The 17,212-nt window shown below is 41.1% G+C and overlaps 1 protein-coding gene across 3 annotated transcripts in view; it reads left to right on the top strand.

Annotated features, from left to right (window-relative positions):
- The first annotated feature begins 2,550 nt into the window (after positions 1-2,550).
- Positions 2,551-17,212, top strand: part of med30 (mediator complex subunit 30) — a 62,859-nt gene continuing 48,197 nt past the window's right edge. The window contains exons 1-3 of one of the 3 annotated variants that reach the window (XM_057827654.1): positions 2,551-2,612; positions 3,098-3,322; positions 7,844-8,002. In XM_057827654.1, the coding sequence (XP_057683637.1) occupies positions 3,143-3,322; positions 7,844-8,002 (339 nt within the window). In that variant the 5' untranslated portion in view covers positions 2,551-2,612; positions 3,098-3,142. The other 2 variants (XM_057827653.1, XM_057827655.1) reach the window with 2 other exon arrangements.

Consider the following 17,212-nt stretch of genomic DNA (forward strand, 5'->3'; position numbering starts at 1 on the left):
GAATGATGCATTTTCCATTCTCTTTTGTGTGTTTTTTTTCATTTCAAGCAAAATAAATGAAGATATTACTATCAAAGCATATGTAATTGCAATCATTTTCTGGGAGAAATTGAGCATTATTGGACAGAATTGCAGGGGTGCCTATACTTTTGGCCAGCACTGTATGCATCTAAAGATGAAAGAGCACGGTGTCAAATTTGCCTCTTGAAGACATTTTGCAGGTGTAGCACATTTTGGCAGAACACTTATTTTTCCTACTTACGGCTCGTCTCATCCCGTCTTTCCTGTGTATTTTGCGTTTGCTGCTCGTTTTTTTTTAATATCGACAGTGCTGTCCTGCTCATTAATGTTCCTCTTGGGTTCAAATTAAAAGGGTTGAACAGATGACATGTTTATGTCGCTAGAGCAATGCTTAATTCGTAAATCATAAGGTGCCGGAACGCAAAGTACATATTACAGCGCAGGGATGACGAGACGGGCACAGGTCCTGGAACATACGCAGAAAACTGGGCTGAAAACAACAAGCAAATGCCCACTTGCCATGCTGTGGGACTTACAAGTCTCAATTTCAGATAATATCCATGGTATAAATGTTATGACAATTTACATTTATTTAGGCTATACTCCGCACAGCACGGGCAATTGCCCACATAACCACAGGTGGGACTTCCAGTACACAGCAATTAGTTTCTCAACTGGTCTAACTTGTAAAACATAAAAAATAAAGATTACAATAAATAACACAAACCCATTCTTCTGCGAGTTTTGCGAGTTGGCCACTGGAGGGCAGTAGTGCATTTGGTAAGACCTGCAACCTGATTCAATGGAACGAACGGCCGGGCCGCACGGCCAGGGCGCCGAATGGACGTCCAGGATGACAGGCGGCGGACGACTAAGCAGAACAACCAGGAGGGCGCCTGGGATGCCGGGCGCTGGACGACCAAGCAGAACAACTGGGACCACCAGTACAGCGGACGATGCCGTTGAGTCCGTGCTGCTCGCCGAGCAGAGCCCCCGCCCCCGTGCTCGGCCGCTCGCGTCCCCCGCACCCTCCAGTGTCCTGCACGGAAACGCGCACGCCCAAACCAGTCCCCCCTCCCAGTAACACAAGTTCCCCAGGCGAACTCTGCCACGAGGCAGTGGTCACCACAAAAGAAAGACTTATTAAAAAAAAAAAAAAAAAATCCATCTTTATGAGACAGTCGGCGATGAGGGAAAAGTTAACCCCGGCTGTCGCAGCCACAACAGCGTCATCTCTCAGTTCAATAGCTTAGTTATGTGTAAATAAATGGTTACTTTGCTATCAAAAGCTCTATTTGTCTTGTTGTTTGTTATTTTGTAAAAGGAAACATTATTCAGATGTTTGGGATGTAACAAAAGCAAAAAATAGCTGTGTTAAAGTCAAAGTTATGTTTGAAATGTATGCGTTTACAGAAAGCCCAATTTCTCAGTTTTTCATCAGAAATGGGAAAATTGCTCAAACTAAGCTATTTTCTGATGCTGATTTCTAATGAATGGAAAAAGATATGAACTACCTTTTTTTCCTGTTGAAAGAAGAGAGTAATCTTTCTTTTGGTGGGTTCCATGTTTATATAGCAATAGAACAGAATTTTCCGTGGGCCTTCCAAAATCGGTCAAAATCCAGTACAACGGCGGGGGGCGAAGGGGGTTGCACTGGTGAAAATGGCTGGGAGTGAATGAGTTAAGCTGAATTTACAAATTGTATAAAAACGAAAACCAAGAGGGGTTTCAATATCAAATCATTTTAACTTATAATAACATCTGTCTTTTAAGAACTACAAGTGTTTCTAACTGTGGACCCTTTTAAGAGTATTATCATGACAAGCGAAGAAGCCGGATAATTAGCAAGCTGGTGGCCAACAACTTTTATAGAAATGTTATCAGTAGTTTCTTTTCTCCAAGGGATAAAAGTATAAGCGAACCGGCACTACTTGGGGTTATTACACAGATAAAACATGGAAACTAAGCCTCAAACCCCAAATATAAATCATTTCAATTAAGTAATGGACATCCTAATCTACTTTCTAAATTCCAGTCAAGCCTGAAGGCAATCTTCTTTCACCCCCTCAACCTATGAGGCTTGTATTTCAGCAAATTTAGAGCATGAGAGAGCATATACTGAAAAAAGTGTCTTTGACAGCTCTTTGATTTAATTAAATTATAATCCCATAGAGAGCCATGGGTTGTGGATAGTTGTAAATATTTAATTTGGGGAAACATTTAGTTTGTTGATTTTTATTTTCAATATACACCACAACGGGACGCTGTTTCCTAAGCTAACATGAACGCATGACTTCTGAGGTTTTTACCGTAATAATCAAGCTAGCCACGTAGAAAGAAAATATGAACTACAAAAATGTCCTAAATGAAGTCTTTATAACATTCAGTTTTCCAATAACGTAAATTATTTTACTTATAATACCAAAAACTAATAATTTACGACTCCAAAAACTGTATTTCTTTGATTATAAAATTATTTAGCTCTTTTAGTTTGACTCTTACGGTTTCAGACGTATGTCTCGCGATACTTCCAACCTCCGGAGCGAGAGAACTTGACATGCAATCAACACAGACAAATTATCAACAGTCAGGTAACAATTTACTGTCGAATGGGATACTTAACTAGCTTTAACACCTAAAGCTATGTTTAAGTCTGGTTTAGATAGTCGACGACTTCCCAAAAGATGTCGACTTTTCTTCCTTTTGACGCATCTTTGATGACAAGCGCTCCACTTTTCCATATGGAAACCACTGTTCCACTTACTTTTCGTGTTTTACGCAAGTCGGTTGTGTTATTCTATTTTCGGAATCTCATCTAAAGACACTTTAAACTATTTATTGTTGGCGACAGAACTTAATGTCGAGCCTTAACGTTACCTAAAGGGAATTTCTCTTCTACTTTTTCCCATTTGGCGTCAATATAAGTTCATTCATCAGCCTGAACTCATCCAGTAATTCTGTCATTCGCTATTTTGAATGCAATTAAAGAAGTATTACCAAGCTACAAAATGTAAAGTCAAATATTATGATTAAGGGCATTAATTTCGACTAACCTGCAATTTTCTATTTGATTAAGGCATATAAGGGTCTGAACCGCTTCAATCAGCAACCTGCTGTCTCCATGACAACCCCTCCACTAGTGTCACCTTTTGCTGGGCAGCCTCTGCCTCAACAGCAGCATCAGCAGGCCCAGACAGCTCGTGATGTCAACACAGCTTCGTTGTGCCGCATTGGCCAGGAGACGGTCCAAGACATTGTCCTAAGGACCATGGAGATCTTCCAGCTCCTAAGGAACATGCAGGTGCTTACGTCTTTCTCCCTTTGCCTCCCAACACTTGCCAACAGAGAGAGTAGCCAAACATTTTACTCAGTAAGAGTAGCGTTACTTCAAAATAATAATACTTAAGTAAAAGTAGTCATCCAAAAAAATCAACTCAAGTACAAGTAAAAAAGTATCCAGTGAAAAGAATACTCAAGTAATGAGTAACACTGGTTATTTTTGTATGATTTTTTTTTAACAATGGATTTTTTTTCTCCCAGCACAAACTTATCTATGTACACTAGGGCTGCACCTATCGATTATTTTAGTAGTCGATTAATCGATGAACTAGTTAGTTCAAATAATCGAGTAATCGGATAAGGAACATGAAGAATTAAAATACCTGAGCTGGGCCTCAAACGGTATAAAAAAATAAATGAGGATTTTTGTACAAAAAAAAAGAACAATTGGCTAACTTACAGAGCAAAAGTCCGCTAGCTTAAATGATATAAAGTGCAAACTTTTTTTTACAATGCTATTAACAAATGGTTGAGACACATATTCCCACAAAAAACAGCTAAATATATCTATAAGCTAATTTACAGTGGGGCAAATAAGTATTTAGTCAACCACTAATTGTGCAAGTTCTCCCACTTGAAAATATTAGAGAGGCCTGTAATTGTCAACATGGGTAAACCTCAACCATGAGAGACAGAATGTGAAAACCCCCCCCAGAAAATCACATTGTTTGATTTTTAAAGAATTTATTTGCAAATCATGGTGGAAAATAAGTATTTGGTCAATACCAAAAGTTCATCTCAATACTTTGTTATGTACCCTTTGTTGGCAATAACGGAGGCCAAACGTTTTCTGTAACTCTTCACAAGCTTTTCACACACTGTTGCTGGTATTTTGCCCCCATTCCTCCATGCAGATCTCCTCTAGAGCAGTGATGTTTTGGGGCTGTCATTGGGCAACACAGACTTTCAACTCCCTCCTCACCCCGTGGCGTCAAAATGATAACAAGAACGGGGAGCAGAAATCCCAGAACCACACGGGGGGGACTTAGTGAATGACCTACAGAGAGCTGAGACCACAGTAACAAAGGCTACTATCACTAACACAATGCGCCGCCAGGGACTCAAATCCTGCACTGCCAGACGTGTCCCCCTGCTGAAGAAAGTACACGTCCAGGCCCTTCTGCGGTTCGCTAGAGAGCATTTGGATGACCCAGAAGGGGACTGGGAGAATGTGTTATGGTCAGATGAAACCAAAATAGAACTTTTTGGTAGAAACACAGGTTCTCTTGTTTGGAGGAAAACGAATACTGAATTGCACCATACCCACTGTGAAGCATGGGGGTGGAAACATCATTCTTTGGGGCGGTTTTTCTGCAAAGGGACCAGGACGACTGATCTGTGTAAAGGAAAGAATGAATGGGGCCATGTATCGAGAGATTTTGAGTGAAAATCTCCTTCCGTCAGCAAGGGCATTAAAGATGAGACGTGGCTGGGTCTTTCAGCATGACAATGATCCCAAACACACAGCCAGGGCAACAAAGGAGTGGCTTCGTAAGAAGCATTTCAAGGCCCTGGAGTGGCCTAGCCAGTCTTCAGGTCTCAACCCCATAGAAAATGTGCGGAGGGAGTTGAAAGTCCATGATGCCCAACGACAGCCCCAAAACATCACTGCTCTAGAGGAGATCTGCATGGAGGAATGGGGGCAAAATACCAGCAACAGTGTGTGAAAAGCTTGTGAAGAGTTACAGAAAACGTTTGGCCTCCGTTATTGCCAACAAAGGGTACATAACAAAGTATTGAGATGAACTTTTGGTATTGACCAAATACTTATTTTCCACCATGATTTGCAAATAAATTCTTTAAAAATCAAACAATTTGATTTTCTGGTTGAGGTTTAACCATGTTGACAATTAAAGAGCTCGCTAATATTTTCAAGTGGGAGAACTTGCACAATTAGTGGTTAACTAGATACTTATTTGCCCCACTGTATGAATGCATTAAAAAAACATGAGCTCTTAAATTAAACGAATTTTCGAAGCAACAAAATTTAATTTGAATATTTTTTTCTAATTGAATACTCGACTTAATCGATTAATCGTTTCAGCACTAATATGGACTGTCGTTATAGCGAAACTGTACAGTTACCCATCACATAACTGCATTAAGCCAAAGAAAAAGTGCAAAAAAGAACATCATTAAATTCCACCGAGAGAAAAAAAATGATAGAAATGGAGCATTAATCGTCCTCGAGTGGAGAAAATAGATCCTAGTTTGAATAGTGAAAAGTTCTGTTGTAGTCATTATCATGAAATTTAAAGTGTGTTTGACACCAAAAAGCATGTTTATTTCATATTTCACACGGTGTTTTATGCTCCTGAATGAAATGGACTACTTGGATGTGTGTGGAAGCGACCGTTTTATGTATTGAATTTTTGAATCCCGCGCCATAAAAATGAGTGACTTCCGGCTTCAGTCTCGGGTTTAGGACGAATGCGAATGTGACGTCACCCGGGTCAGCGTCTCACAATAAAGCATTGCTTTAGCGTGCAAATGGACTGCGGATTCAGCTGATTTTGCGGATTAATTTGTTTATTTTTCACATCATGCCAGCCAAACGGCTGCAGAAAATTGTTGCTGCACCAGAGAGAGGCGTGTGAGCCTTTTTGGGTTTCAAAAGGTTTCTGTTCACCGTGGATATTTTTCAAAACAAGCCCTACTACTGTAGGACCATTGGACTTATGAGGAAGTGAGTAAACATCGTATTTTGTATTATGTTAAATACTAGGATCGTGGCACACGTTTTAATACGGAGGTGGCTTGCATTTTGTGGCTGATTGTTGACCGAGAATGCCACTCGTCAGTCAAGAGTCAACAGTCTGCATTGGACAAGGTGATTATGCTGGAACTTTTGTTTGGTGCTGTTCCAGTGAGATTTACAAAGATGACTGCCTGAATAAAACATTAAAATTCCCTCAGTCCTCGATGATATGGGGCTGCATGTCAGGCCAAGGCACTGGGGGGATGGCTGTGGTTAAATCTTCAATAAATGCACAAGTTTACATTGAAATTTAGACAACTTTCTTATCCCTTCAATTGAAAATATGTTTGTCATTTTCCAAGATGACAATGCATCATACCACAGAGCTAAATGTTAAAGCATTCCTTGGAGAAAGACTCATCCAGTCAATGTCTGCAATGCCTGCAAATAGCCCAGATCTCAACCCTATTGAAAACCTGTGGTGGAAATTGGGAAAAAAATGGTCCACAGCAAGGCTCCGACCTGCAAGGATAATCTGGCAACTGCAATCAAAGAGAGTTGGCACCAAATTGATGAAAAATACTCATCAAGTCCATGCCTCAGAGACTGCAAGCTGTCATAAAAGCCAGAGGTGGTGCTACGAAATACTAGAGATGTGTTTTGATTGTTATTTCTTTGTTTGTTTCTCATGATTCCATATTTTTTTCCTCAGAATGGAGTGGTTCCATATATATTTCCCTGCACTTGCTCTGCGAAAGTAACATTTACTGACCACAAAATTTTTTAAAATTAATTTCTTTTAGTGTTTGTGAATGCTATAGAGTTGAACTTTTGAACTAATTCATTATTTTTTCAAATTTTTTATCTGAGTTTGTTCTCCATTATAAAATGTCTGAATGAGTGCTCGTCCGAGACTGGTGATTCCATACTTTTTGCTAGGGGTTGTATATGTAGACAATCCATTTTCTTGTAGAATTTGTGGGATGCAGCTTCTAGTTAGGTGCGCTTTGTAGTCCAAGAATGACATTTTTGCTGTGTGCATGCGTGAATTTTTATTTTTCCATTTTTTTGGGCGCCAACGAAATGGCTTAAATGTGGAAAATGAATGTAATATGGCTCACACACCTGGTCATTGGTCATTGGTCATTTTTCTGTATTTTATTCAGATTTCTCTACTTTGTCTGATTGCCGTGCACTGTAAATGTACATAGTGTCCTGACAACGAGGTCAGAAAGCGTTAATCACGGTTGACTTCCCGCTTCTGGGAAACAGCCAATCCTGCAACCTGCTAAAATCACAGATCTGTACAAACAGGCCTCAACCACAGAATAGGCACAGACAGGATTACTTTTTTCCCCTTTTTTTAATTTACAAGTTTTCTTTGTAAGCCATAAAACATTTTTATCTCCGTACTCCCTCCTTGCTTATCTCGCTTACTGCCGTCTTGTCTGTTGATTTTCTCCATATTTCTTGTACTCGCTTTTCACCCCGTTTGCCCTGAAGGCAGGCTTGCGTCATGTTATGCAAGCAGTTCATGTCAGATGTGTCTCGTTCCTTCCTAGCCGTCACTACGATTGTCACTTCTTTGTTTTGTTTTTGTCACAATGTCATACATGCTTGTCTTTATTGCCAAATTGTCTGCCGTTCTTAAACAGCGAGGATGGTATTCATCAATTTTATATGAGTTGGAGGAGTCTAATGGATTATTACAAGTCAGAGTGCGTTTAGCAGTCATTGGGGATCAATGCGGGCCTTTACTTAACACAATATTTCCTCTGGTTTCAGCTGCCTAATGGAGTCACTTACCACCCCAACACTCACCAGGATAGACTGGGAAAACTCCAGGAGCATCTTCGCATGCTTTCCGTGCTGTTTCGCAAACTGCGCCTCGTCTACGACAAATGTTCGGAAAACTGCGCCGGGTTGGACCCCATACTTCCAGAGGTATGTCTTAGGGAAGGGGATCAGAATGAAGTTAAAATGCGTACACGCCTGAAGGCAAGGCAAGGCAAATGTATTTATATAGCACAATTCGAACATAAGGCAATTCAAAGTGCTTTACATTGCATGAAGATCATAAAAGTCACATTAAAGAGCATACGACAGGAGAAAAAGTCTTAAATAGCATTATTATGTGAATTAGAATCATATTTTGAGACGATTCGACTATATACAACAATTTAGCAAAGCGCAGATGATGAGAAAGTAGTTTTTTAATCTGCCGGTTAGCCACGCCTACCATTATAGGGCTCTAGCGTCCCCAACAGGTGGATGACGTCAGCGGGAAACTCGGCTCATCGGTTTTACTATTCAGCCCATTGGGGGGGAATTATTCAGAACGAGGAAAACGCGACGAAGAGAGCCGCAAAATGTCATTGCTTCAGTCTCTCTACTCCAATATTTTTACAGGATATTCTTTTTATCCAAGTATTTTTCCCCAATAGCTAAATAAATGGCATGAGAAGGACCAGTCAGCCCGTCGAGGGGCAACTATTCACAACGAGGAAAACGCGACGAAGAGAGCGGCAAAATGTCATTGTTTCTGTCTCTTTACTTCAATATTTTTACAGGATATTCTTTTTATCCAGGTATTTTCCCCGATTGCTAAATAAATGGCATGGTCATGACAAATAACAGTCTTGTGCTAAATGGGATATGAAATGATAAAAATGCACTTATTCAGGACGACATGGCAAAATGACTCCATCATGGTCAAAACTGTCGACTTCACCTTTACTGTCGCACCTCCCGAACGATATATTATGACACCTAAATCGGACATATGTCATTTCCCATCCCCGGCTTCGGAGAATGTAAACAAACCAAGAGGCGTGATAGCTAGCCGACATGCTACTTTCTACATTTCTACATTCTACTTTCTGTAAGCGACAAAACTTTTGTCCTGCCAAATTTGACCTTTATGTCTTCATTAAATGATAAATCTTTTTTCAGTGAAACAAATATATTTTTGTACATTCAACATCATTTTGGAGGGTCTTAGCTTTCATATGAGCCATTTCTGAAACCAGTTGAATCATTAAAAATCAGGTTATTAGCAATTGTTTCTACAAAATGGATAAGCGACAAGACTTTTGTCAGGGACTGTATATATACTAAAATTTCGAGTTTAATTGCTTTTTTGTACCCTTGCAGTACTCACTACTCTGCTATTAAAGTTCCAGTTAGTTGTTAGCATTTTCCCAAATGCAAATAATGTAAATTATGTATGTGGTCCCTGTGATTAGTCAAATATAACCCAGCTTTTGACGTATCATATATTTATACCTCTGCAGCCGTGTTTTCATTTACACTCACGCAGACACACACATTCTGGTCTTTACTCTGGGGAATTCTTAGCTATTCCCTTGAGGTCTGTGCTTTCAGCAGATCCAATGGGCTTCTCAGGTGAGTCTCCAGAGTGTCTTTAGGCCGGTTATGGTCACCATCCACCTTCTGTAATAGCATGCCCTCTATGCACGCATGACAAGACGCACACCAAAACACATCTCTTCCATGTCCCACTCCCAGATATGCATGCCCACTCTTCCGTGTTAAGGTATTCCATAAACAGATGCCGGCTCATTGGTCATGCACTGTGCACCGATCCATACAGCAAGGCTATGCTTCGCTGTTTGATTGGATTTAAGACTGCAGCCGACCCGCAATTTCTACAGATTGGCTTGGAGCTAATCCCTCCTGAGGATAATGGAGGATGTGAGAGATCAGCCCCGAATTGCAACAAATCTTCAATGTTTTCCACTTGTCTGCTCTGTTCGTACTCAGTTTTTTTATGAAAAGCGGAATGTCATCAGCCGACGACCTTGGCGCGTGACAAGCTGACCGATGTCGGCCGTTTTGTCTGCCGAGAATGACCGATGCAGAGTCCGCATCACTGCAGACGCGACACAGATCCTGTCGATCTGCCGTTCTATTTTTCCGTCACCCGTGAAAAAGACCACGATATAATTGAAGTCCTCCACTTGGGGAAGGACCTCATCCCTCACCTGGAGAGGGCATTCCACCTTTTCCGGACTTAGGACCATGGTCTCGGATTTGGAGTTGCTGATTTTCATCCCAACCGCTTCACACTCTGCTACGCACCGTTCCAGCGACTGGAGACTCCAAGGTGGTTGTTGTGGGGTTGTCTTGGTTGACATGCCTCTGCAACATCCCTGGGAAGATGTACTCAGGGATAGTAGAGAGTGTCCGTCGGGAAGTCGAATCTCGGATTCAGGAGGAGCGATGTGGTTTTCGTGCGGGCCGCATAACAGTGAATCAGCGGCATACACTCAGCAGGGTTCTCAGGGGGCCATGGGAGTTCGCCCAACCAGTCTACATGTGTTTTGTGGACTTGGAGAAGGCATTCGACCATGTCTCCCGGGGACGTGTGCTCCGGGAGTATGGGGTATCGGAATCCCTGATACAGAGGATCCGGTCCTTGTATGACCGGTGTCAGAGTTTGGGCCGTGTAACCGGTTGTAAGTTAAATCCGTTTCCAGTGAGGGTTGGACTCCGCCAAGGCTGTCCTATGTCACTGGTTCTGTTCATAACTTTTATGAACAGAATATCTAAGCACAGCCAAGGCGTTGAGGGGTTCTGGTTTGGTGGCATCATTATCGCATATGATAATATTGCATTAAAAACAGCTTGGATCCGATGCATCCAAGCTATTTTTCGTCATTGCTTTTATTAACATGCATCTTTGCTCCCCTAGACGCCCAGTTCAGGGCTGACTAGGTGATACCGCAGCTCACATACTCACCTAGGACAGAGTGTTGTTGATCTTGGCCCAAGCGCGCCCACCATATATCATCCAGGACATTTTAGGTGCCTGCCTGACAGTGGCTCACTACTGGCTGCCCGAACAGGAAAAGGAATCAATGACTCAGGCAGTGTGACCTCATTGCGGCCCAATTTGCAACAGACCCGATTAATGAACAGCTGGGCCAAAGGCACTTCAGCGTTTCTTTTTTCTTTTTCAGCTGTTGTTGTGGCCTAATTCTTAAGCCCTTACGTACTCATAGATTTGTCTTCCCTGTTTCTTCTCTTCTAGCCTGAACCTCATTTGACTCTTTCCTTCAAACGTACCCTTCATGTTCTTTCGGCTGTGCTCTTGCTTTCTCCTTTTCCTATTTATTATTCAGGTTCTTTCCCACTTTTTTTTCCTATAGGAAGGCAACCAGCTGAACTTCATCAGCCCATTCTTCTCTGTCAATGCGGGAAACCACATTCATCTTTTCATGGAAGAGGCAAGGGGTTATGACTCGCAGGCACACGCCGACCACATTCGTCATCCATCTTTGCCCCCTCACTCAGCACATTTTACCCACATTCACACAGCCAAAGTCAGGCCAATGCCTGCTTGTAAAATTCTCTTAGTTTTCCGCGTTTTGCAATTAAAAAGTTTCTCTATGTCCTATTCTTCGACAAGATCATACTTTAATATCCTGCTCATATCCTCACTACCATCTCTCTGCCAGAGTTCGAGTTCTTATTTTGGAAGACTGCCCAGAAATGGATCAGAGCATACATTATCTACATTTTTGTATCTTTTCACTGACATTCTCTTTATTTATGTGTTTTTGCTCATGCGTCTATTCATCCCCCCCCCCCCCCCCCCCAATAATAATTTCTCCCCACTTCCCTGCACTCCTGTTCATGGTCTCTCTGACTACTTTGTTCCCTCAATTATCGCTGTTAATAGGGAACAAACCGACCGCGTAAATTGAATAACTGTAGTGTCACCACCCTCCATTTTTTTGTATGTAAAAATAATTTGTAATATCTATAAAGCTGCAACGATTAATCGGTTGACTCAAGTAATTTAATTAGAAAAAAGCTTCGAATCAAATTTTGCTGATTGGAGGATTCGTTTGATTAGGTAATGGTTTGTTTTTTCAGTGTTTGTGTTTAGTTTTATTGATCTTAATGGATATAACGCTCTCTAGTGGCTACAGTGAATATGACATAATGCTCTAACATGGCTGGATTCAGCTGCTCCCTGTTAAGACCAACATTGGGTTGTAAGTGAATGTTTGAGCTAATATTTTTTTTTTATGAATTCGTAGTTTAGTTTAGAGGTATATTTAGCAGTTTTTGTGGGAATCTGGGTTTATTTAAGAGTATTGTAAAAAAATAAATAAATAAAAATAAAAAATTAGAGTTTTATAGCATTTAAACTCGCGAACTTTTGCTATGCAAGTTAGCTAATGAGGCTAAGCTCAGGCATTTTAATTATTGCTTTTGTGAAATGAAAGTGCAGTCCTGCATAGTGTTCGCATTTAATGATCTTTTGAAAGTGGAATCTCAGCTAAAATTTATTTCTGCAGTGTCTTAAATGTTCTTAATCCGATGACTCGATCATTCGAGCTTACTAATTGATATATGAATGAATTACTTAGATCCGACATGTCCAAAGTCCGGCCCGGGAGCCAAATGCGGCCCGTGGAAAAAATTTCATCCGGCCCCCAGCCTCTGTCATAAAATCAATAACGTCTGGCCCACACGCAGACTTAATAAATTGGTCAGCAGTACTGCTACCAGCATATGAAGTAGTTTACACACTAAATGCTGCTCCTCATTTACCCACTAAAAGGTAGCAGCACTCTAAGCAACATTACCCTGTGTGACCCTTTACTCCCAGTATTCTAAAACGGTGACAATCAACAAAAACAAGAAAGTTGATTATGCGACGGCCGACGCTTCAAGGATAGTTGGAAGTTGGAGTATTTCTTAACTAAAATACACAACAACTGTGTCTGCCTCATTTGCAAAGAGACAGTCACTGTTTTTAAAGAGTTCAGTGTGAGGGGATATTACCAAACAAGACACGCTGATATGTACGACAAGATTACAGGGAAGATACTTAGCGAGAAATTGAAGCAACTTGAAGCTAGTTTAACTTCACAGCAGCAATATTTCGCAAGAGCCCGAGAGTCAAAAAAGTACACCACAAAGGCTAGTTGCGAGATTGTTGAAATTATTAATTAAAAAAAAAAATAAAGCAAATGTGACACAAAGTGTGACTTGCTAAAATTTGCTTGAATATATTGTTCTACATAAATGACGTCAGCCAAGGTCGGCCCCCCACATTTTTACCGCACCAAATCGGGCCCCCTTTGCAAAAAGTTTGGACACCTCTGACTTAGATAATCGATAGCTCCAGTCCTAAAAAACTACAAAACCATGGACGTACAAGCGAAACTTTTTACAGCACAAGCGTTGCACAAATTAATAGCACCTCTTCAGTTTCATTTTCACAAAAAAAAAAAATTACACCACAAACTAGCACAAACTAACGGCACCACTTTGGGTCCATTTTGCAGTAAATGGAGGGGCTGCGAGTGACGTCATCACTCGAAATGACGATCTCAATATCTATAAAACGATAGAAGCAAGCACAAACGAAAATTTTCACAGCACAAACTAGCACAAACAGCACAAACGAACGGCACCGATTTGGGTCCATTTTGGAGTAAATGGGGGGGGCTATGTGACATCATCACTACAGATTAAAATTGTTAATTGTGATTTATTTAGTTTCATTAAACAAGCTTGTGACGTCACGTTTGACGATATTTGCAGAAGGAGCTGTGTGAACGAACAGTTGTGCTGAGGCAGAAGGAAGAGAGGCACAGTTTTTTTTACCTCTCTCTCTCTCTCTCTCTCGCTATAATTTTCTATTTCTCTCTATTTAAAGTTAAAAGTGGATCGTTTTCGTTACCCCATTCTCTCAGTTTGCTCTTTGGTTTACGTTTGTTACGTCACTCTGTGGACGTATTTTTTGCCGCTGTCCAGCGTGCTTGTGAAGAAAACGAGCGAAGAGGGGTCTGCGAGTGACATCATTACTCGAAATGAATATCTCAATATCTATAAAACAATAGAAGCACAAATGAAAAATTTACAGCACATACTAGCACAAATGTAGCACAAATGAACGTCACCACTTCAGGTCCATTTTGCAGTAAATGGGGGTCTGCGAGTGATGTCATCACTCGAAATGAATATATCTATAAAACGATAGCAGCACAAATGAAAATTTTTACAGCACAAACGTAGAACAAACGAACGGCACCACTTCGGGTCCATTTTGCAGTAAATGGGTGGGCTGCAAGACGTCATTATTACAATTTAAAAGCAGAATATCTACAAAACCATTGAAGCACAAACAAAAAAATATTACAACACAAATGTAGCACAAACGAACGGCACCACTTCGGGTCCGTTTTACAGCAAATCGGGGTCTGCGAGTGACGTCATCACTCGAAATGAATTTCTCTATCTATAAAACAATAGAACCACAAATGAAAATTTTCACAGGACTTACTAGCACAAACGTAGCACAAATGAACGGCACCACTTCAGGTTCATTTTGCAGTAATTGGGGGGCTGCAAGTGAAGTCTTCACTCGAAATGAGTATCTCAATATCTATAAAACGATAGCGGCACAAACGAAAATTTTTACAGCACAAACGTAGAACAAACGAATGGCAGCACTTCGGGTCTATTTTGCAGTAAATGGGTGGACTGCATGATGTCATTAATACAATTTAAAAGCAGAATATCTTCAAAACCATTGAAGCATATACAAAAACATATTCAGCACAAATGTAGCACAAACGAACGGCACCACTTCGGGTCTGTTTTACAGTGAATTGGGGTCTGCGTGACATCATCACTACAAATTTAAAAGCAGAATATCTACAAAACCATTGACACAAACTTAATTGTTTTTACAGCACAAACAAGACTTTTTACAGCACAAAGAAGTACAAACGTAGCACAAACGATCGACATGATTTTTATATTAATTTGTGTCTGATGGGGCCCAACTTCACAAAGGACCTTTATTCTTATAACAACTGTGATGGGGGAAAATATTATGTGATGCCTTAACATTAGCACATTATGCCTTTGTGATGTATGATTGCTTCTTTGACCTAGATTGTAACGACTTCTATTGTGTTTCACCTTGGGTCCCATGGTTAGGAGGGAATCTCACGAGATAACTTGTTTTGCACCATAGTAAGCGCTTGAGTCCCATAATTAGGAGGGAATCACATGAGATAACTTGTTATGCACCATAGTACGCGCTTGAGTTCCATAGTTAGCAGGGAATCTCACGAGATAACTTAAATAAACATTCTACTTTAACCGCTGGGAGCCTCAACTTGGGGGGAATCTCATACCCTTGCGGGGGGGGGGGGGGGGGGGGGTCTCACGAGTTCGGGTGGTGCGTTTTCGTGGGGGCAGGGAGTGGCCACCAGTGTCCCCGCGTCAGACGTACCTATAAGAGTCAGGAGATTCCCCCAACTCCCCGGAAGTCTGCCAGAGGATTACGTACGGGTCGCTTGGCTTTGTTCCTTTGCCGCTTTGCCGGAGCGTTGGCTCCCCGCTCATTTGTCACGGTAAGCGATTTTCATTGTTAAGGAACAGTTTGTTGTGCTGTAATGGTAACGCAGGGATTGACAAACTAGATCTAACGTCATCGTTACCACTTGTTCTTGTTTTTGATACTTGTTGCTTGCTCTTGTGGAATTGTAATCAATAAATCTAATTTATTCTGCATTTTCTAATCAATAAACATCATCTATTGAGCAAAAGTGTGCTGGTTGCTGACTCACCGCGAACCCGGAAATTTCGGAAAACAAACCGCAATGCAGTTAGGCCGTGAAGTAGCGAGGGATCAAAATGGAAATTAAATCAGTCTCTTCTTCAAAAACAGCAATTGAAATTTGTGTTTAAAAGTGGCTGGTGATACAGCGATAACAAACGATTAGCATGTTTCAGCGTCCGCAGAGCAACAGAAATAATCGCATAAACTCGCCCCAAGTTTTCGACCACAATTGAAAACGCACAATAAACAGTACAAAAGGGGTTATATACAGCCGTCACCTCTGGATGTTTCACAAGCAATAAAGGTGCGCGCAGGCTGTCACCCCTTCACTCGGCTGAGCTCTTCCTCATATATATGTGTGTGTGGAGTGGGCGGTGTGTAAATGCTCTCGCGTGCAGAAGTACAACCTGCTCTACGCTTTCTGCGCCAAAATTAAAGTATCACAAAACAGAAGTTCATTTAAAAAAAACAACAAAAAACGACGAGACTCAGGCGTCGTAAAGTTGAAATCACGTAAGTCAGGTACGTCGTAACCCAGGTACTACTGATATTTATCTTAGTTCTTTTACACTTCTGGTACGTTCTTTTCTGTTTTGTTCTTTCTTTCAATTGATGTCCACATTCTTCATCCAGACACGAGTCATTCATTAAATCATGCAGCTTTCTTTAATCATCTTTTCTATTTCATCCCTTTTGTGTTTTGTTTACCCTCTTTCATTTGATGGATTTTTGTCAATATCTTTTTAAGTTTGTGGATTCAATCCTCAGCTCGCTTGCGACCATGCCAAAGCATCCTTGAGCAAGAATCTTAATACTCTTGGAGCTGTGACTTTCCAGCCATCATCATATACATTATTAATCATTGTGTGACTGAAGGAGGTGACGATGTAAATGCGCGTTGCGTACCTTCAAGTTAGACTGGACTGTATTAGTGAAGCCTATTTACATTGTTGACCACTAGGAGTCACTATAATATTAAGCAGGTTGACTAGACGGGACGGCGACTTGCTTGAAGGCCCCTTTGCACATCAGCCTCGGCGTAATGTCGAGCAGACAAGGTCAAGATCACGGGGTGTTTAAAAATGAATGAATTCCCCACTCTGTACTGTCTTCCGCTATGTTCCAGTAAGGCAGGAGAGACAAATCTTGCATTCACAATCTTACATAGAATTCCCATTTTCACTCCTGCATTGGGACAAGATTGCATGATTTTAACGTGTAACCACAGCCAAATGTAAAAGTAATGTGTTTTTTTTCCCCCTTAGAGAGGCATGGGGGGATATTACAAGGTCGGCATAAGTAATAAATAGGGGTGGGAACATCCTCACGATACGATTTGCGATACATTGGTCTGAAGATCATTTAAGGATATGCTACAAAACAACTAATAAACAGAAAAACAAGCTCTTTTCATCCTTCTGCTGTGAGTTTATCGCTAGTAGACGTCCAATCCGTTTGAACTAGTGGTGGGAAACTTGGTACCTCATGATACGACACGATTTGTGATACAAAGCTCAGGATAACGATGATCTTGCGAT

Source organism: Corythoichthys intestinalis, chromosome 22 (assembly GCF_030265065.1).
Source record: "Corythoichthys intestinalis isolate RoL2023-P3 chromosome 22, ASM3026506v1, whole genome shotgun sequence".
NCBI lineage: Eukaryota > Metazoa > Chordata > Actinopteri > Syngnathiformes > Syngnathidae > Corythoichthys > Corythoichthys intestinalis.